General features: G+C 43.0%; 1 protein-coding gene across 2 annotated transcripts in view; it reads right to left on the bottom strand.

Annotated features, from left to right (window-relative positions):
• The window catches only part of PDE1A (phosphodiesterase 1A), a 146821-nt gene extending 136932 nt beyond the window's left edge, over positions 1–9889 (bottom strand). Inside the window, exon 1 of one of the 2 annotated variants that reach the window (XM_028748132.2) lies at positions 9058–9889. In XM_028748132.2, coding sequence (XP_028603965.1) covers positions 9058–9167 — 110 coding nt within the window. In that variant the 5' untranslated portion in view covers positions 9168–9889. The remainder of the gene's footprint in view (positions 1–9057) is intronic. The other variant, XM_028748103.2, reaches the window with a different exon arrangement.
• Between the last annotated feature and the right edge of the window lie 12549 nt (positions 9890–22438).

Raw genomic sequence — 22438 nt, 5'->3', positions numbered from 1 at the left:
TTCACCTGGTCTGCCCTGGACACTTGGATCAGGAGTGTTCAATGGTATCCAACTAATGAGTCCCATCAGTGCATGGATTTGCACTTGTGCAACAGAACTTTCCCCCTTTCCTCCATCACACGCACCCCACGACATCGCCAAATCTGCTCCAGAGGGTTGGGAGAACCCCTAGAGCAGATTTAAGGGGGAGAGATAGGGGTGGGAATTCCATTATGCAAGCAGGAATCCTTGTGCTGATGGGATGTATTAGTTGGCTGGGGACTTGGGTGGCGCTGTGGTCCTATAAACCACTGAGCCTCTCGGGCTTGCCAATCGTAAGGTCAGCAGTTCAAGTGTGCATGACAGAGTGAGCTCCCGTTGCCTTGTCCCAGCTCCTGCCAACCTAGCAGTTCAAAAGCATACCAGTGTGAATAGATAAATAGGTAGGTAAATGGCATTTCCATGCGCTCTGGCTTCCGTCACAGTGTCTCATTGCACATGATCCAGAAAAAACTGTCTGCAAACCAACGCCGGCTCCTTCGGCCTGAAAGCGAGATGAGTGCCGCAACCCCATAGTCAAATTTGACTGGACTTCACTGTCCAAGGACCCTTTACCTTTACCTGTTAGTCGGCTACCACCGTTTAGATGGAATAATGCGTGCCTTTTTCCCACCCAAACCCCACAAAACAGCTTCAAATCTAGCTCTCCCCCCCTCCATATTCATAATATACTTTTTGTGTGGCATTTCTGCTGCCAATTGCATATAAAGGCGTGGACAATTAAAGACATGGGAAATAATTCAACATCATACTATGTCCATCATTCCACCAGGACAAAGCATTGCCAGGTGGAACAATCTACCCTACATTCTGCTCTAGGGGTTCTCCTGACCTCTTCCCTCATGAACCAATGTTGTGGGTGCAGAGGGAGCATGGGGGGATAAGGGGGGGGGGAACATGAGTCTTTGTGTACGTTACTGCTGATGAGGCTCATTTCGTTCATGATGCTGCTGCCTGTTTGTACTTATTGCTCTAGCTGAGACACCTTGAAGAAGTGATATATTCCAAGAATGCACACAGACAAAACAGTGTACTCTTCACCTAACAGCTGCAAAAGACTCCTGTGAATTTTCAGAGGCTTATACGTTTATGGTTTAAATGCCTTAACCAGAAAAGTCAATTCAATTCATTTAAATTACAGGCTTCTTCATTTGCTCCACTGAATGGTAGCAAAATTGCCTGGTTTCTGTTTTGACCTTTAACTAGGGTTGGATGAATCTGTCAGTTTTGTCTTCTCTCACATTTCTCATTTTTCCAGTCTCATATTTTCCCATGGGTTTGTGGATTCTTTGAAAAGAAAAAGTCCTTATGAATATTCGCCCACCTTTTATTGCTCATTTCTGTATGCCATTTTGCCTAATGTGCAGATCTTTGCAAGCAATTTCCCTGTGCTTCATGCATTCTCGTGTGTTATTTGCACCAACACATGCATTTTTATCCACCCTTTCCTCTAATACATGAATCTCTGTATGCACTGTTTGGCTGGAGAACGGAATTGCAAAATTCTGAAAAATGCAAATATCAAAGAATTATTGGGTGGCATATTGTTTTGGGAGGTGGAAAGTAGGCAGAGTCACATCAAAATGCAAAACAAGCCACATTTCACCCCCAGGCCTACCTCCTGAAACAATATTTTGTCACCACTCCTTGCTACATGCAAAGACGCCCATAGGCAGCTGCTCATGGCTTGCTGAACTGCTCTAACTGATCTCTGGAAAGAGCACTGCAATGACTGAATGATGGGCAGCAATGAAATCATCAACATATTTGGCTGTAGCATCAAGTGTGAGTGCAACTCCTTGGCAGGAAAACCAATGCTGTTTCACTGCAGAAACGTAACAAATGGATATTGACAGGGTCAAGTAGGAGTGCATGTCCTCTGTAAGCTTCGCTGTTTACCCGCGGCTGCTTGGGTTAGAGGTTTGACTTTTTCTCCCTTCTGCGCAGCTGTTGCAGATAGACACTTGTGGAAGACATAGCCTGTTAGTTGGAGATACAAGCATGACCTACTGCATATGATGCTCTGTGCAGGGATGCCTTTGAAAATGGTCTGGAAACTGCAGTTGGTCCAGAACAAGGATGCAAGACACTTTGCAAGACTGGGGTGAAGATAGATAGATGATAGATAGATGATAGATAGAAGATAGATAGATAGATAGATAGATAGATAGATAGATAGATGATAGATAGATAGATAGATAGATGATAGATTAGATAGATAGATAGATGATAGATAGATAGATAGATAGATAGATAGATAGATAGATGATAGATAGATAGATAGATAGATAGATAGATAGATAGATAGATGATAGATAGATAGATGATAGATGATGATAGATAGATAGATAGATGATAGATAGATGATGATGATGATAGATGATAGATAGATAGATAGATAGATAGATGATAGATGATAGATAGATAGATAGATAGATAGATAGATAGATAGATAGATGATAGATGATAGATGATAGATGATAGATAGATAGATAGATGATAGATGATGATAGATGATAGATAGATAGATAGATAGATAGATAGATAGATAGATAGATAGATAGATAGATGATAGATAGATAGATAGATGATAGATAGATAGAGATAGATAGATGATAGATAGATAGATAGATAGATAGATAGATAGATAGATAGATATAGATATAGATGATAGATAGATAGATGATAGATAGATAGATAGATAGATAGATAGATAGATAGATAGATAGATGATAGATAGATAGATGATAGATGATAGATAGATAGATAGATAGATAGATAGATAGATAGATAGGTGATAGATAGATAGATAGATAGATAGATAGATGATAGATAGATAGATAGGTGATAGATAGATAGATAGATGATAGATAGATAGATAGATAGATAGATAGATAGATAGATAGATAGATAGATATAGATAGATAGATAGATATAGATAGATAGATAGATAGATAGATAGATAGATAGATAGATAGATAGATGATAGATAGATAGATGATAGATAGATAGATAGATAGATAGATATAGATAGATAGATAGATAGATAGATAGATAGATAGATAGATAGATATAGATAGATAGATAGATAGATAGATAGATAGATAGATAGATAGATAGATGATAGATACTTTATTTGCATCAGCCACTAGCCATAGCAAACTTAACTATAGAAAATACATTTTGGGGGTTTATATCAATAATCAAATAATAGATCTTATTCTAATTGCCCCCGCTAAAAACCTTGCAGTTTTTGCTGTCACCTGATCATCTTGATCTGCTAAAAGAAAGGACACAGTAGCAATGGTTGAGCAACCCAGCATGGACAATAATTGATAACAATAACCTCCCTCCTGAAATCTTTATAAAGAGTGCAAGCCAGAATGGGACGAAGCATTTTGACCATTTTGTGCCTGGGCTTTGTCAGCTGCACTGGCTCCCAGTCTATTCCTGGCTCTGTTTAAATGGTTGGTGCAGCCTTTGACCTGCTAAACAGTTTGGGATCAAGCTACCTGACAGACTTGCACCTTCCACATGTTATCTGCTTGTGCCATCAAAAGTATGAAGAGCAGGATTGCATGCCACTTCCCAACATCCCTTGATGATTGACTTTGCTGGCTGAAGCTGATGGAAGCTGGACTCCAGAAACATCTGGGCAGCCCCAGATTCTCCATCCTTGATGTAAAACATGTCCCTGGTGTGTTCAAATGCTGCCTGGTTTTCCAATGAAAAGAAACCCAAGGGATCTGTTATGAAATAACAGGTAAGCTTAAATGAAAAATGTTTAAAGCTGGAAGAAAAGCATAGCAGCTAATTAGCATGAAGGAAACATGTCAACATTATATAGAAGCACTTTTATTCCTTAGCCCTGTAAAATAAACTGCTGACCTGTGAAGTTGAAAGGTGGATTGAAAGCAATTTGCAGGCCAGAGAAATCTGTACATTCTCACCTCCTGAAATGTAGGTGTAAAAGATTGCCACTGATGTATCGGAACTTCAAGACTCCTGGGTGAAAAGTGTAATTTGAAAAGAGCTGCTGTTAGCATCATAGCGCACATTTGTGGCTGCCATTTGCTGTCCTGTTAAGAGTTCTTTGGAGATCTATGCAGTGGTGAGCTCTGGCATTCAGTGCACATGGATGCACATTGTTTTTATGGTTTAACCATTTCAGATGCACTTTGCCAGCTAACTCAAAGGACAGCTGCTGCAAGTTTTCAGTAGAAACCAGCTGTGCACACCACTGATTGGCTAGTACTTGCAACATCACAAACCCACATCCCACCTGAAGAGAAATGTTGCAACAGTTTTTTAAATGACAAATGTTCATGCTGCACTTTTTAAACAATTACATGGATAGCCCATCTGAAGACCATGGAGGGAATTGAAGCAGAGATGACTGAAATCATTGCTTTAATCTCTGGTCAGTGCACTTTGTGCAAGCTGGGCTCATGCTACGTAAGAAAAAACAACAAAACAGCAAGCCCTGTTCAAAGGAATGTCTATGTGTTGTGCACATTTTGAGGTCCTGTTCAATTCTGAAATGGATGTGAGCTCTCTTTATGAGAGAAGATATTTCCTATTAATTTTTCCTTTATATGTCACTCATGCAGATAACTCCATGAGCTAGGACAATAGCCCCAACCGACGCTTCCTTCTCTTGTTCTGACACTTCCTTCCTGATATTTCATAAAACCAGTCAATATACTGCCATATGTCTGGTCTGACCTGAAGCTGAGGCTCCAATACTTTGGCCACCTCATGAGAAGAGAAGACTCCCTGCAAAAGACCCTGATGTTGGGAAAGATGGAGGGCACAAGGAGAAGGGGACGACAGAGGACGAGATCGTTGGACAGTGTTCTCGAAGCTACTAACGTGAGTTTGACCAAACTGTGGGAGGCAGTGGAAGACAAGGGTCCTGGCATGCTCTGGTCCATGGGGTCACGAAGAGTCGGACAAATGACTAAACAACAACAACATGTCTGCCCTGTCCACTATTCCCTTTATGTGATTTTAAAATTGACCATTTAAACAACAACAACAACCAAATGAAGAATGCCCACCCACCCAGCAAAGTGGAGTCCTTGAAAACAAGCACAAGTAACCAAATTATCGGTGGTCATTTGGGGATTGAACTGGACATGACCAGACTTCATTTCTGCCAAACACACCCATGTCTCTTTTCCTTTTCTTTCTTGGAATACTGAAATGGGACTTCACTTGAATCCCTTTACACATGGTGGACTGCCAACAACCGTGTTTACCCAAAGCAGTACTCCATGTAATAGATGATGCTGTATGTTCTAGTTGTTGTTATACTGAAGAAGAATCTTGCTGAATCAGATCAGCAGCCCATCTAAGTCCCATGCGGTATTCTCACAGCGGCCAACCAGATGCTGTAACATCTTAACATCACATTATTGATGTTCATAAAATAGAAACTGGGTGCTGGCCAATAAGACTTTTTATTTATTTCTATGTGAGATTTCTTGACCGTGCTTTCTCGTAAAGTCCCGGGGGCAGACTGCAACTGTGTGTGTGATTAAAACAAATAAAACAGTTACAGTTATGAAAACAAGTAATGCTGTTCCAACCAGAACAGAACAGTATAGATTTGGTAAAAGAAATGGGTTCCACCCCCAAAAAAAAACCACCTTAGCAGGCAAAGGCCAGAGTAAAGAGGTGTTCAATGAAGATGCTAGATGCATCTTTGTGAGGAAGGAATTTCACAATTTAGAGGCTGCCATAGATAAAGCCCAATCCCGGAACACCGTTCCCCACACTTCCAACAATGGCAGAACCACCAAGAGAATCTGGTTAAATTACACTGGATATATTTCCCAAGTGTCAAAAAGGGTTATTTATGTATGCCACTACTGCAGCCCGTGTTTCGTTAGCCCAAAAATGGAAACCGAGCAAGGTCCCAACTAACGCAGAATGGCAACTTAAGCTCATGGAATATGTGCATCTTGCAGATGAATATATGGGGGGGTTGTGTACACTTGAAGACGTTGGCTGCATTAAGATAAATTCAACAGTGTAAATAAGTTTTGATGGATGTAATAATGGAATAACGAATGGTTTAGTTTATGTAAAATATGCAGGGATTTATGGTATGCAAAACAAACTATGGAAAGAGAAGAAGGGAAGTCGCTGATATTTTAGGATGTTTAAATGAGCATTCCAAATCATAAAACAGAAAATTTAATAGAAATTATATTTTTTAAAAAATTACATTGGATATAACTGAATAACAATAAAATATCATGAACAAAATTCCCTAGATGCCAGCCAAAAGGATGAGCTTTAGGGATCTCTTTAACTCTAGTTGGAACTTGGAAGACTGCCAACTTTGGGCGGGGCATTTGGAACGTTGAGAAAGTGCCGTGGGCGTCAGTCACAACATGGCTGTTGTAGCTACAAGCTGTGGATTCAGCTTGTGGATGTGTGGCATAACTTAAAATGGCTGCTGTGGGGAATGTGTGTGTGTGGCATAATGCAAAATGGCTACCACATCTAAAAGAGCAAGAGAAAAAAACAGAATGCCCCCCTACACACACACACCAGCCGTCCCAACAATGCTGGTTATGGTTTGGAAGACAGCTATATCAACCACTACTTTGCTTGCTCACCAAAATAAACTTTTTACATCTCTCCTCTGTTCGAAATGAAAAGGAAGGTGGGTGCTCAATTTTGGCATCCAATGAAACATAGCCATGTTCAAGGGTGTGTAAGTTCAATGTGGGAGAATCCAACCAAACCAGTTGAGACTATTCACAGGTGCCATAGGAAGGGCTGAGGGGTACATTGGAACCTTCAGCCATCATGTTGATGACCCCCGATGTACAGGGTCGTCAGACTTTCAGAGTCCCTAAGCCTGAAGCTCAAGCTTGGTGATATGATGGGGTGGTTGACATGTAGTTCAGACCCGATATTTTGCAGGTCTTATGACACACAGATTGCAATCACGGTTTTAGTAATAACAACAACACCCCTTAGAATCAACTTGCAATGCTAATAAGAGAAAATATCCTTATCTACCTTGAGCCCATATCACATGGATAAACCTGGGTTTGGTAGCAGTAAGGGATGCCTTGGTGTATCGCACGTGTTCCCAACACCAGATTTCAAAGACCATGGTCTTCTGCCTCCATTTTTTTTTAAAAAAACACCAAGTTCAGTAACTTGTCTTTCATCTGCCTAACATTATTCACCTGATTTTGCGCAGAAGGTCCAGAAATGGCACTTTTTATGGATAAATAGCCCAGTTCCCACTGGGACCTGTTGTATAGGGAGCAACATAAAAGAATGAGTCCAAGAATAGTAGACTAGGAGGGGGGAGGAAACACAAGTTTAATCTATACTTTCCCAAGCTGCTTTCACTGAATGTGAAATTCCCTTGTTTCCTTTCAAGTATGTATTTTCTTTTTCCTGCTGTTAACCGTGTGGATAGGATCAATACCAGCCTTTCATTCCCAGTGTTTGAAATCACCCCCTTCCTACAACTAACTCAAAACAGCGTATGCAAATGATGACAACACCTTTTGACTTAAACCTCAAACCTTTGTCACATCAATGTTCCTCCATGAGCTATTCGATTTTGTAGTTTCAGGACGCCAAACTGTGGCTTAAGTCACAGTCATGTCTGTGCACCTGGTGACGCAAAACATGAATGGCCTGTATTGAAAAGTCTTTTGTTCAAAGGGATGCAAGGACAGGGCATTCTCTTTGGGGTGTTGCAGCCACTGATGTCCTGTTCACACACTGCAAGGTGTCACTGGACGCTGATGAACCTGCACCTGTGAATTAAGCCTTTGTCATCATGCTGCAAACAGGCCACCAGGCAGCCAATGATAATACAGAAATGGGTGCACCTCTTCAATGGGAGGTTCATTCTATAGAGCAAAACTTTTGGACCCAACGAGCTTCCTCTGAAAGGTACAGTTTCTCTATGAGCATCCTCCCATCCAGGAGGACCATGCCCACATCCACTTGAGTTAAAAATGTTCAGTTTGGTCTGTTGCTTCCAAGTTGCCATTTTCTCTTCTGCCCATCCACTTTTTTGCCCATGGTTGTGTGGCTGCAGTAGGGTCAGGGTGTGGTAGTTCCATTGCCCCCTGTTTCTCCTAGGGCCCTTTCCTCCACTCCACCCACACCAGGAGTCAAGTAGGAACCATGGACCATCTTCTGAGATTATCATGTGCCAAATTAGATGGATAAATAAAGATGATGGATGGATGGAGATAGATGATAGATGGCAATAGATAGATAGATGATAGATAGATAGATAGATGATGATAGATAGATAGATAGATGATAGATAGATAGATAGATTGATAGATGATAGATGATAGATAGATAGATAGATAGATAGATAGATAGATAGATAGATGATGATAGATAGATAGATAGATAGATAGATAGATAGATAGATAGATAGATAGATGATAGATAGATAGATAGATAGATAGATGATAGATGATAGATGATAGATGATAGATAGATAGATAGATAGATAGATAGATAATGATATATAGAGATGAAATAGTCATTAAACACTGAACATGCCTCTCTTGCACTGTGCATTAAAAACTGCCACTTTCAGTGCTTTCCTACTTGAGTATACTTTCCTAGATATATCTGCATGCCCCAGGACACCCATGCTCACTACGGGACGACTTTTTTCTCCTGGTCACATTGCTGCTACCCATCCAACCCCAAGCTAGACAGCAAGTTTCTTTTGGGGAGGTTGGACAGTCACACCCAACTCTTCGGAAGGTGCATGTGTTACGATGCCAGTGGCAGCTTCCCTTTTCGCCTTGGCCGATGCAAAGCAAACCACTCCAAGACACCCTATGCAACCCTGTCAATTCCATCAAATTAATCAGTCCTCAAAATCAACCACCAAATTGATCGTATTTGAGACAAGTGGCTTGCCAATGCACCCAATGGCAATGCATGTTCTCAGAGACAACATTCAATGATAAAGGGCAAGAGCAAGAGAAGAGGTGGAATACTCACATTCCTTTGAGCCTTTGCCACATCTTCTCCGTGTGGCCTCCTATCGGATACTTTAAAGGAGCGCTCTCCATGCCCGGAGTCGTCTCGGTACCCGTGGAGCCCATGGCCATCAATGTCCAGCCAGCAGTGACAGAATTAGAGTCAATCTCAGCGGCGAGGAGGAAGAGTCTTCTTCAGTTTGGCACACAGACCAGAAGATCTGCACATGTTAGGCAGCAGCTGCTCTCATCTCTCTCGAAACCTATCAGGATTGCAGAGCAGAGGGGAGCTTCTGCCTCAATTGCTGATTCACTCGGCTGGCCAAATCCACACTCTGGGCTGCCTGCCCCCTTCCTTCCGTGCCAACTCAGTCCCTTAAGCACACAGCTCTCCTGACCTCAAGACAGATTAATCCATGCCAGTGAGGCAGCAAATGTACCGCCGACCGTTGATGCTCTCCCCGCACTTGTCTCTGGTTCGGCTCAACTGCTGGAGTCCTGCGCACAGAAGTGCAGCTGTCTCATTCAAAATGTGCAGGAATCTCTGGCCACGCCGGAATCAATGTGAGCATCTAGAGTGGTCCAGGAGAGGGAACGATTTGTGCGCTTGCTTGCTTGCTTGCTTGCTTGCTCGCTCTCTTTTTCTCTCTGCAGTTCACAAAGCAGGGTGCAATCAGGAAGCAGGTGGCTGGAGCCAATCTGAAGTCCGCACCCTCCTTAATCAAGGGGGAGCATCTGCTTAAGCGTCACTGCTTCCCCTTCTCTGCGTTGATCCCGAATTGCTTCTCTGCCAACAAAAGCACCTCTCAGAATGAATAAGCAGAGCAGGCATGGTTGGTGTGCACAGAGCTCCTGCATAAAAGGGAATGAGAGAGAGAGCGCGCTCCACAGGTTGCCATTGAAGGAGTAGGCTCTTAATTGCGACTATTCGGCTTCTCCTAGCAACTCCGCACAGTAGATTACTGTCAAATTAACCCGCTGAAAAAGCAGCAGCTGCAACACAGTCTCCTCAGTGACTCCATTGGGACAGCAGCATGTGCAGTTTCAAAGAGGGGAGTGGGAAAGATATATTGGGTGCTGAGTTTTAGTACCTGCTTGCTGGGGCAGGGGGCTGGGGGGGGCAGTATTATTAAGTCTGCAAATAAAAAGCCAAGTGACTGAGCGAATTCTTCTGCCAGTCCTGAAGCGGAGCACCAAGCCTATTTCTCTAAGCCAGTTCTGGGCTTCTGGCTGCACAGCCAGCACTGTGAAGCTGCTGGAAGAGGAAAGATTGCAGATCTGCTTCCTGTCGCCTTCTTTGCTCAAAGGTTTACTTGAGTTTCGCTGGAGGCTCAGCATTAGACTAGGGGTCTGGCTGGACATGATTTTGGATCAAATAGTGACAAGTGCTGTTTTATCAGAACATGAACACAGGGAACAACCATTTGCTTCAGCTGAAGGTTTGGGGAAAGTCACAAAATTTATCATTTGGGAAACTCTTCCATAAGTGGGAACCATTTCAGGGAATCCTTCTGTTTTCATAAATGAAGATGCTTCTACCAGTTAAGATTATTTACAACATCTACTTCATTTATAGAGGATAATTGCATAACTTGCAGTTAGGGATGGGAAGAGATTAGAGTCAGTTCTCATCTGAAAGCAAACCTAGGTAGTTTGCACTTTCTGTGCCTTGAAATTTGCACTTCTCCAAATTTTGCAGTGCAGTTCTCCAGCCAAGGAAGACATACAAAAATGGATACCCTACCATAAAGTGTGCATAAAAAAGGCATTTATTAGTGAAAATAACATACAAAAATGCATTATAAAAGCAAAATTTGCATTGCAAGAATTCACACATTGGGCAAAACCGTGTAGGAAATGACACATATTAGGAGAAATTGTCACTAAAATTCTAGTGAATTTTCATGATGCAAACCAACATGGAAATGTAAAGAACTGAATTTACGACTGGAAACTGTGAAACCATTTGCCCACTGCTACTTACAGTACTTTGGAAATCCTCATAAAGTAGCCCAGTATTATTTTCCCCATATTGCAGTGTGGTGGGGAGTGAAGAAAAGAGACTGAGAGAACAGAGGCTCTGAAGTCAGTTCAGAACTGAATGAAATTTGGATAATAGTTTTCAATCTTGATACACAATCAACACAAAACCTGCTAAGCCTGTCATTTTACCAACTATCCAGAATCCGTATATGGAGCATGTTAAAAACTAACCATTTCTCTATCCTATTGATTTCAGCAGATGTATTTTATTTATTTTATACATTAATTATTATATAAATGCTTTATCCGTTTATAAGGGCATTTTAAAACCACCAGCTCATTAAGGCCATCTTCAAAATGTAATAAAATCACACAGTTGTAAAAGGCAGAATGACCAACCAATGCTAAATCAAATTAATTCTTGAAAAATGCTTGATGAAACAAATACTTTTCCAGCAAGCAGCAAAATACCAGGATTATAGGTGTGTGTCTGATTTCAGTTCATAGGTGCGTTACTCTCCCAGAGATACCAGTTGGAGGTAAAAGTGTCCCTTTGCCTGGATCATTATAAAATCAGGCGATTGGCAGGTGGCCCTGTGGTGATTACCAAATATGATCAGTATATTTCTGCACTAGGCAATTTGTTATGCTTTTGAATGGATAGGAACAATATTTGGGGAATAATCTGAAGGCCCACTATACCATTTAGCTGTCTACTTCAACACCCTAGTGACTCAGCTGCACAGCTGCAAATATAACATTGTGACACTAGATGGTGAGCTAATGGCAAATTCAATGTATATTTTTAAAACTATTTTTTAAGAAAGCATCTTCATAGTGTTTTTAATATGTGTCTATATTCCACCTGGGAAAGAAGAGAAAGATTGTGCCCACTGTTAAATGGTAGGGCCAGCCAGCACTCCATGAAGTCCTTTTCCTCTCTAGCCCCTCCGGCCTCCATGGTCCGTTCTGACTTTGCATCTATGGGCAAGTCAACTGTATCAGATTGGGAATCCATGGGGCAGCACAGATAAACAAGTCGGGTAGCTACATGGTTGGAACCCAATCCATGGTGTCAGGTATCAGGGTTGTGTCTCAGAGCATCCTTCAACAAAGTGAAGCCTGAGCAGGACATTCCAGTGACATCAGGTGGCGGCGTTTTGCCTGCACAATTTGAAATCAAGCCATAAGGGCAACAGCACAGCCTGTCACACACTGACAATCAGCTTGCCAAGCGCACTAGACAGCGCTTTGCACAGGCCTTTGAATGGTGGTGACTGCAACCCCGTTTTGAGGTCATATGACATTAAGATGTAGGGCAGGTGGGTATGCCTTGGCCCCATAGGCCAAAGGGGAAGGCTTGTGAGGCCTGGTTAGGCCCATAGCCACAGTTTCTCCACCAGTGGTGTAGATCTGCTGTTTGCAAATTTAGAAGCTTCACAAATGGGGAAGTATTTTATTCTAAGAATGTGGAGGTCACGTTCTCAGCCGGCAAAGTGGCTGGAGTCAGCAATGCGCTGCCGCATCTGTTTTTAAAGATATGCTCAAGAAACTGAACATATTTTAGAGTTTATTTTAGGAAAAGAGAACATCAGCATATATGAACTGTGGTCTTTTGTGGAAATGTTATCAGTTCATTGCTGCCGACTGCTGAGAATTATTGTATAAGATACCTGTTACAGCAGATAAAGTATATATTGCATCATTGTTATTGTTATTACAGCTATTACTTTATTCTTTTTCTATTGTTGTTGTGTTGTTGTTGCTGCTGCTGTTATTTCTTATTATTTTTATTATCACTGTTTCAGGAGTGTCCTCCCTGCCTCCTATTCCTACCCTTGGGTCTCATTGACAAATGGGATGTTTCATTGATGGGGTTTGCCCATACAATTATGACTGTGATCAATTTCTCATTCCCCTTTAGAATAGGAGAACTAATTCTGTCTTTGGGGTTTAACTTTGTGATCACAAGCGAATCACAGCATTTCACAAGTGCTGTTAAGAGGGAGCACCGCAGAGACGTTTTTAAAGCCCAAACTGTGTTAGCTATCACCCACCCACATTGCTTCACACTTACATTTGCATTGTTTTGCCGAGGAGGTAGATTGAAGCAGGGTGGGAAGAAATGATTGACAAGCTGCAAAAGCCTATCAGAACCTGTTTGCTGAGGTCATTTAGATTGAAGCTACTCAAGAAATTGAAAGAAATAGAGGGACAGGTTTAACTTTAAAAACTCATCATTTTAGCTTAGTTATGCCATAATATATTAGCGCGTATGTCTAGGAATCTCTCTGAAGAAGCAAGATAAATGCACATTATTTCATCTGTAGTATTTCCTCACTTCTTCTGCATGCAAGAACCTGTCTGTGATCTTCATTCCCTAGACTACCTAAAACACTCTGTGTGTATAGATGTACAACCAATAAAACGAACATGTAAACCCTCGTAGTCATTTTTCCTGATGCAAGGCAAAGGGAATGTGTTTATAAGTTTATAAGCAAAGGAATGAACAGTATGAGGCAGAAAGGGACAGGAAATTCACAGCCAGCCATGCTTATCGGCTTACCTGAAGGCTTATCCACACTTACTATTTCACTGTGTCACAGCCCATGCTTTAAAGCTCCATGTCTGAGTGCTCTCTTGCTCTCTTTTGATCCAGAGCGTTCTCCATGAAAACCCACTCTGCACCACTGAATTAGAGCAAACAGCAATCCATGGAACACCCTGAGCTCTAGGATTGAGGAATGTGTAATTTCCCCCCAACTTTTTGGTGTAAGCTTCGTGGGACTGTTCAGGGAGGCAGGAGAGGATATATTAATATCCTTCCTAACTTCCACTAGCAAGTTTTATAACTTAGCAGAGTTTTACATTCCCCTTTTAAAAGCACAGTGGGTAGCTGGTTGCAGGCTTGTTTAAGCCTCTTAATATTAGATTCCTGGTAAGTCCCCTTATATCCCTCTTAAAAGAATAAACAAGCCACAGTCTTGTGTAAAGTATATATATAAAAAGTTTACTCACACATTCAGTTCACAGATGAATCCCTGAAGTTACAAAGTATATACATGTGGATCTACCCCACTGGTTAATCCCAGTGAGTGCAGACTGGCAGTCACTGCAGTTCACATGACGAAAGGAAGATGGAAAAGACAGAGGAGGGCTGCGTGCCTTGTGGTTTATTACCTGCACAGGTAAAGTCACGCTCACCTTTAGTCACATGAAAAGGAAGTATGTCCCAGTCCAGGAGGAAACAGGAAGTTCCAACTGGCTGGACCAAACATCCCCTTGCATGTCTACTCTAGGAAAACAAGGAATGTTGTACTTGACTGCTACTTATGTATCACATCCCACAAGCTTAAGTCAGAGAGATAGCAGCAGAAGCCAGAGTGCTACCTATAAATACATGCTGGCATATTTGGTGAGTGAGGATGTTTGTCTTTCTCATATATTTCTGTATTTTGAATCTGCTAGTAGTTGTTATGCTCCCCATATGTCGACTGTTTTGCTTTATGTTGATGTTTTAAGAGGATGGCTTATCTAATTGTTCTGTCCTGCTCCAAAATGTGGGGTTTGAACGGTATGTTTTGTATTCCTTCATGATATTTTTACGATGTAGTAAGCAATTTCTTTGAAATATGGAGCTGTTTTAAAATTGACTAAGTAAATAAGTGTGGGGATCTGGGGAACAGCAGCATGAATCTACCCACCAGGCCTTGCCAGTAACAGAACTTCTTCTAGGATTAGAACCCAGGCTCTCAAATATATTCCCTATTTTGGGGATCCAGGCTTTCAAAGATACCCACTATATCACCGATCAGGTACAGTGCTCAGCATCTGCATGAAAACAATCTCTGGGACACACATGTGGGTCCTTAAGACAGCTCTTATCACTTTCTGTGCCCTGGCAGCCCTGGGGATTGCTAGGAAGATCAGTTTACTAGACCGATGGCAAGGATGAAATATTATACGTTGTTCAGACTCCCCATAGATCAAACCACACCATGGTGTGGGTAACAAAAGATACAGAACCTGGTCAGTCTTAAAAAACCATAAAAGGTTGTTCTAACTTCTGAACTTGCCTTAAGTACTAAGATAGGCAGATAGCTTCTCTTAAATGATGCAGGGCTAGTTGAACCTGGAATTGAGTGGCCAGTCCTTCTATCCTCCTGGCAGATGAACAGTGTGGACTTTGTGGTGTTTCACCAGCTAATTCCAACTGAAGACACCTAGCACAGGACTTGACTAAGCATTGACTAACATTGGCAGCAGTGAAACAGAATCCACAAAGGTCAACCTTGGTTACCCACTTAGGAAAGAAGGAAGGAAAATAAGAGAGAGGAAGGAAAGCAGGAAGGAACATGGATGCCTTGGGTCAAAGGTCAAATGTTTTAGGCATTTTCTATTGTTAAACTTCCTGACTCTCGGTGACACTCTCACTTGGAGGAACTTCAACCATACATTTTGGCGAATGGAATGAATCAAACTTTTGAAAGGGAAACAAGTAGGGGAATGAAGACTATTAGTGATTATAACTGGAAAGAGAAGAAGCTAGTTGTGCTGGAAGAAGTTGTCATTGCCCCTTCCTACTGAGTGGGAAACTTTAAAGACAAAGAGGGGAGGGTGCCCTAAGTCATGTACACAAAATAGTCAAGAAATATACGTGGAACAGCAGTGTAGTTTTTTAGCAGAGGTTGGATGGCCGTCTGTCATGGATGCTTTAGTTGAGATTCCTGCATGCAGTGGGCTGGATGAGGTCCCTTACAGTTCTATGATGCTCTGAAATGTTTCCCCTTACACACCCCTAGTTCTCATCTTGGGGAGGGGGGAGGCAAGATAAACTTCTGAAGAATATATCAGGATAAATGAACCCATTATGACCAGAGGATAAATTAAGTAGCTCTCTCAAATCTGGAACTTGGTACAAAATTTAATAATGTTAATAATTGGACCACAGGACCTTTTCCTTTTGCCTTGGAGAAGTTCTGTTCCATGGGAATCCCTAATGGAGCGGAGAAAAACTGTGCATGTCAAATAATGTTAACATAGTCTGGAATTTAACAGACCGCTTGCAATTTGTGCAGTGCATGGTGATAACACTATGATTAAAGTTTAGCAAAGTGAGGAATGTAGGCAGACATATCAGTGTTTAGATTGACAATGATTAGATTAACTAACTGCTAAGTGTGATACATGCTGCCAATTCAAATGGCACTATCCCAACGAATTAAATAAAGGATGGCAATGAATCTATCTTATTTTTTTAAGAGGCCATAAGAACATAATTTCCTCTTCTTTGTATTCTTTGTCGATTGGGCACTTAGGCCTTTAGCCTAAATGAGCTCCCAGTTTTCTGAGGCTGGTCCTCAGTCATGAGAACTAGAAACTTGTACTTTTAGTCAGTGAAAGAATTAGATCCTCATAACTATTGGGGCCAAACTACACGTTTAACATGGAGTTCCATATAACTTTCCCCTGAGGGAGATCAGGGTAGGGGTTGCTTAACCATTTTTCTTCTGGCTGTTTGCCCTTTGGAAATTGGCCCCCTTGAATTATTTTTCTCTACCTCTACAGGAGAAATACCACAATATTTGAGGCTTTTCCCCCAGGGAAGAATTGTTGTTGTTTAGTCGTTTAGTCGTGTCCGACTCTTCATGACTCCATGGACCAGAGCACGCCAGGCACTCCTGTCTTCCACTGCCTCCCGCAGTTTGGTCAGACTCATGTTTGTAGCTTCGAGAACACTGTCCAACCATCTCGTCCTCTGTCGTCCCCTTCTCCTTGTGCCCTCAATCTTTCCCAACTTCAGGGTTTTTTCCAGGGAGTCTTCTCTTCTCATGAGGTGGCCAAAGTATTGGAGCCTCAGCTTCACGATCTGTCCTTCCAGTGAGCACTCAGGGCTGATTTCCTTCAGAATGGAGAGGTTTGATCTTCTTGCAGTACGTGGGTCTCTCAAGAGTCTCCTCCAGCACCATAATAAAAAAGCATCAATTTTTCGGGGATCAGCCTTCTTTATGGTCCAGCTCTCACTTCCATACATCACTACCGGGAAAACCATGGCTTTAACTATACAGACCTTTGTTGGCAACCAGGGAAGAATACAGAAGAACAAATTGCTGAAGGAATTCTTTGCCAATTTCCCCACTAAACCAATCTGAGGTTACATCATACAGCATGAAACATAAACACGGAGGCCTTGTATACAGAAGCTTTCTCTCCCTCCCTCTCTTAGCTAGCAGTTTATAACGTAGTCATTTCAAATACTCCCTTTGCACTGCTCAACAAAGGAAACAAGAAAATGTTCCCGCTGGCTTATTACATTTCCACAAGGACCATAGCAACAAGAAAAAGCTGCCTGGTATATATATATATATATATATATGCCACAAACAGAACAGATGCCACAAAAAGAAAGAAAGAAAAATTCTATACAGCCTTTTGATGGAGAAGTATAGATTACATCATCTCTGCAATCACCTTCAAGACTGCAGGGAAGCGTTCTGCTCCCAGGCTGATCCACAGAGGAACCCAAAAGTTCCAGTCCTGGAACACAAGTTTGGGCTACAATCTTTCTGTAATTTCTTTCTTTTCTTTCTTTCTTTCTTTGGTAGAGTTTAGGTCCTGCCCTTCAGCATGAAATGGACACAAGGTGGGTCGCGATATTTTTTTGAGCTACAGACCAAAAAATAACCTCATAACAAACCTATAAGAGCATAAAGCAGAGCTGACCATTCTCTCCCACCAAAACTGCCACTCGGTCCATCTGTCACGGTAGGACTATGCAGGACTGATGAGGGTCACGGGTGGCGCTGTGGTCTAAACCACTGAGCCTCTTGGATTTGTTGATCAGAAGGTCGGTGGTTCGAATCCACATGGCGGGCTGAGCTCCTGTTGCTCTGTCCCAGCTTCTGCCAACCTAGCAGTTCAAAACCACACCAGTACAAGTAGATAAAAAGGTACCACTGCAGCAACAAGGTAAATGGCGTTTCCATGTTCTCTGGCACTCATCATGGTCCTCCATGTGCCAAAAGCAGTTTAGTCATAACCTGGTGAGCTGTCTGCGAGCAAACGCTGACTCTCTCAGCCTGAAAAGCGAGATGAGTGCTGCACCCCATAGTCGCCTTTGACTGGACTTTAGCGTCCAGGGGTCCTTTGCTGCTACACTCTGATGCTCTCATTGCCTGGAAGAAGAGGAAGGTTTTGAACTGGCGCTAAAAGATGGACAATGCTGGCGCTGGACACGCCTCAAGGGAGAGGGTGTTTTGGGGTGCCAGTGCAAAGAAGGCTCTCTTGTGAGTCCCAGCACCTCACACTTCACTCAGTGATGGGCCTCTTGAAGGAACATACAGACAGCACTCCTCCAGAGAGCCTGGACCCAAGCATTTCAAGGCTTTGTATGTCAAAACCAGATTGAATTAGACTCAGTGACTATGGGGATTGAATTAGACTCAGCACTATGGGGATTTTCATAGGCACCACATATTTTTTATTATGTTGGTTTGTTTGGCTATCCAATTTGTGGTTGCCACAAACTGGGGGTTTCTTTAAAGGTGCTGCTTGTCTTAACGACACATATTTTATGAAATAATAATAAATATAAAATAATAAAAGGGACTGGATAATGTTGAAGGCAGGCCAGAGGACATTCTTTGGATTACATGTCTCACAGGATAGATAGGGGATAGAGGGCATTTGCGGAGGGGGAGAATCAGAGAGCAATAGGGAGTGCAACCCAACCTTACAAATGCACCTTATGGCCATTTCAAAATTATGTTTCTACAGCCAGGCTCCAGAATTGGAAACCTGGAAGTAGGGTCCTGGGGTTCAGGGGTCAATTAAAGGTCACATAATGGTTAACCCCTCTCCTCCCATTGCCCCATTCTCCTTTTCAGTGTCTCTCAACTCCATGCTGAGGTCACTTCAGCAAACATGAATTTTGCCACACAAGCTCATCAAGGTATCACACTTTTCTACCCTTAGCAGTGTCCAGGCCTGGGAGCCTCTTTACCTCAGCATGCAAGCTGTTGCTGCTGCTTTCCACATCTGTTTTTTTGCTCCTACATGCATACACCTGATTGTATGATGTAGCCAAATCTCTGCAAGCCAGCGCAGGGAAAGGTAAGGATGTTACCATAGCAGCACTATGCTATAGGAAAAAATATGCCGAAGGAGCAGTTAGAGCCTCTTTTTCCATACACACACAGGTGTGTACAGTTGAATTGGTTAGTCTACTTTTAAAATTATGAAATGCATTCAGCTACTCGAGGGTGAAAGAAACATGAATCATACCGGCACATTCATCAGAGCAGCAAACCCACGTTGTTGCTTTCTTATGTGTGAAGTGGTGGCTGCGAGGGCCAAATTACATGGGATTTATCTGCGATTTATTTTTCCAAGGCATATTGTAAATGAAAAGCGTCCATGAAAGGTTGGAATTAAGAGAGGGTCAAGCTTTCTTCCTCTTCTTCCTCTTCTTCCTCTTCTTCTTCTTCTTCCACTCGAAACTGCCTACTTGGCAAGCTGAAAAGAACTGCAGAGTTTCTCCAACTGCATTCTGATCTCTGGTTGCAGTTCTCAGCGGGAGCAAAGGGAAGAAATCCGTTGCTTGGCAGTTAGCAAAACATAGGAACACGCGACACCACCTCATGCAGAATCAGGCCTTTGGCTTATCTAGCTCAGTATGTTTCTGCACTGGCTGGCAGTGGCTTTCCAGGGTTTCAGACAGAGGTATTTTCCCAGCCCAACCTGGAGATGCCAGGAACTGAACTTTGGACATCTGCATGAAAACATCTGCAGATTTTGGCCAATGTGAGGACAGGATGCTGGACTCAATGGGCCCCTGGCACTCTTTATGTTCTTTGTAAAAGAGGCAGGAACAGTCCTCAATTCCGAGTGTCATTAGGAACATAGTTAAGCACTTATCAGCCTGGAGAGCAACTATGGGATAAAAGAGACATGGGAGCATTAATTAATAGTTTTGTTTGTTGTGGTTCGAGGACCCGACCCCCGCAATGTGAAATGAATACACAAGGACACATGATATAAGGTTAATGGGCAAGGAAAGGCCACAACTTTATTGATTACAGCAGTGAAAAGGTATTGGCTTAGGCATTGGATCTCTAAAACAAGTGGGTTTATTCACCAGTAGGTGGAGCCTGTTGATGCTAATCCAACTATAGGCTCACCCCTGATGTCACCGAGGGTCGTGCCATGGCCTCCTGCCAAGCAGGCATCGGACAGAATACACGACCGCCAGATTCCTCTAACGGAATGCCCAAAAATTGAAGGCATAGGCGATGGCCACACCTAGCCCTTCGACACACCACAACACATTATTCCAATGCCTAACCTACCCACCAATACCACAAAAGTTGTGACGATTGCTACGAGGTAGGCGAAAAAACCAAAAGGCCTAATGCCAAATGGAAAAACTCCTACCAGGCCCCCTGGACAACCAGGGTGACCAACCTAAGGTCCATAGCAAGGGCAATGACCTAAGCCCTAACTAAAAGGGAGTGGAGGGTGGGTGACTCGTGACGAGACGACGGCGAAGAATGAGGCCGGGGAGAGGCTGGTGCTGCAGCAAAAGGCTGCTGAGCACGCCCCCTCGGAGGCACCTGGTTGGGTGCCTGCCGAGGGGCGTGGGCGCCAGCCAGGAGAGGTGGAGGCAGGGGGCTAACGCCCCCTGCTAGGGGCGGTGCTCGGGCTCCCGCCCACAACCACTCCCCTCTCTTCCAGGGAGGAGAGTCTTTGTTGGTTTTAAAGCCAACCACGACCTCTTATCAATGTACAGAGAAGGAACCCCATCAGCAGTCATCAACATGTTTAATCAGAAGCACTGGGATTGACTCTGAAAACTATGAATGGAAGGAAGGTCATGACTTCCCAACAATATGGGAAGGGGAAGGGGAAGCTGATGAATAAAAGGGGAATTGCTGGAAATGGTTTCTAAGATCCATGAGCAGAAGTTCCTACCACCTAATTTGGGGCGCTGTGCCTCTCCTTCCAGCATCCCCTTCCCCATAGCCTATCCCACATTGTTGTGAATTCTCCCTCCAACCCACCAGAGAAGTTTTTGAGGAGACACTGGCTATCCCTGGTGGGCAGCCCACCAATGATACTCCTGCCCACCCATTGGGTGGGCGGAAAGTGGAGATGCATGCCAAGAGGCCAGCAGCATCTGATAGGAGGCTGGCTTAACTGAGAGTGCTGAATGGAGGGACACCTTCACATAAGCCATCTCAACCCCTCCACCAACTTTTGAGATAACCACATATAACCAACATGTTTAAGTCACACATGAAGGGGTTAATACCATAGAGTAAGCTGTCCTGCCAGGCTTAGCTATGTCCACTTCCCCTCACCTTGGGAGGAACTAGGAATCAAGCCTTTGGTTTTCCCCAGTCTACAGTGCCACTGTATTCTGCTCTGGTCAGACCTCACCTGGAGTACTGTGTCCAGTTCTGGGCACCACAGTTCAAGAAGGACACTGACAAACTGGAACGTGTCCAGAGGAGGGCAACCAAAATGGTCAAAGGCCTGGAAACGATGCCTTATGAGGAACGGCTAAGGGAGCTGGGCATGTTTAGCCTGGAGAAGAGGAGGTTAAGGGGTGATATGATAGCCATGTTCAAATATATAAAAGGATGTCACATAGAGGAGGGAGAAAGGTTGTTTTCTGCTGCTCCAGAGAAGCGGACACGGAGCAATGGATCCAAACTACAAGAAAGAAGATTCCACCTAAACATTAGGAAGAACTTCCTGACAGTAAGAGCTGTTCGACAGTGGAATTTGCTGCCAAGGAGTGTGGTGGAGTCTCCGTCTTTGGAGGTCTTTAAGCAGAGGCTTGACAACCATATGTCAGGAGTGCTCTGATGGTGTTTCCTGCTTGGCAGGGGGTTGGACTCGATGGCCCTTGTGGTCTCTTCCAACTCTATGATTCTATGATTCTATGATTCTACATGTGAACATCAGCATGTGAAGAGGTTTGAGCTGGTTGCTCCAGCTAAGACCAATGGCTCTTATAAGCCTCTCTTGAGTTCCTATACCAATAATCTAGGAACTTTTACCACTTTGTAACTAAGCTAAGTTTTCCTGCCTGTGCAACTTTTCTGACTGATGTATGGGAAATCACATGAACCAGACCTTTGAAGAGCATGTAAGTAAACCAGTTTTTAAAGTTGCCAAACACATGGTGTTTTCCTATGCTGGGGGAAGGCATTTTAGAACTCACTCAGAAGACACGTTAAAGGTTTTATGACCTATATTTCCATATTTACTTTGCTGCATATTAAAAAGGTAAAGGACCCTGACAGTTAAGTCCAGTCGCGAACGACTCTGGGGTTGCGGTGCTCATCTCACTTTACTGGCCAAAGGAGCCGGCGTTTGTCCGCAGACAGTTTTTCCAGGTCATGTGGCCAGCATGA

The sequence above is a fragment of the Podarcis muralis genome, chromosome 1 (assembly GCF_964188315.1).
Source record: "Podarcis muralis chromosome 1, rPodMur119.hap1.1, whole genome shotgun sequence".
NCBI classification, from domain to species: Eukaryota; Metazoa; Chordata; class Lepidosauria; order Squamata; family Lacertidae; genus Podarcis; species Podarcis muralis.
Note: the sequence above shows the minus strand (reverse complement) of the source record. Positions and strands in the feature narration are given on the sequence as shown.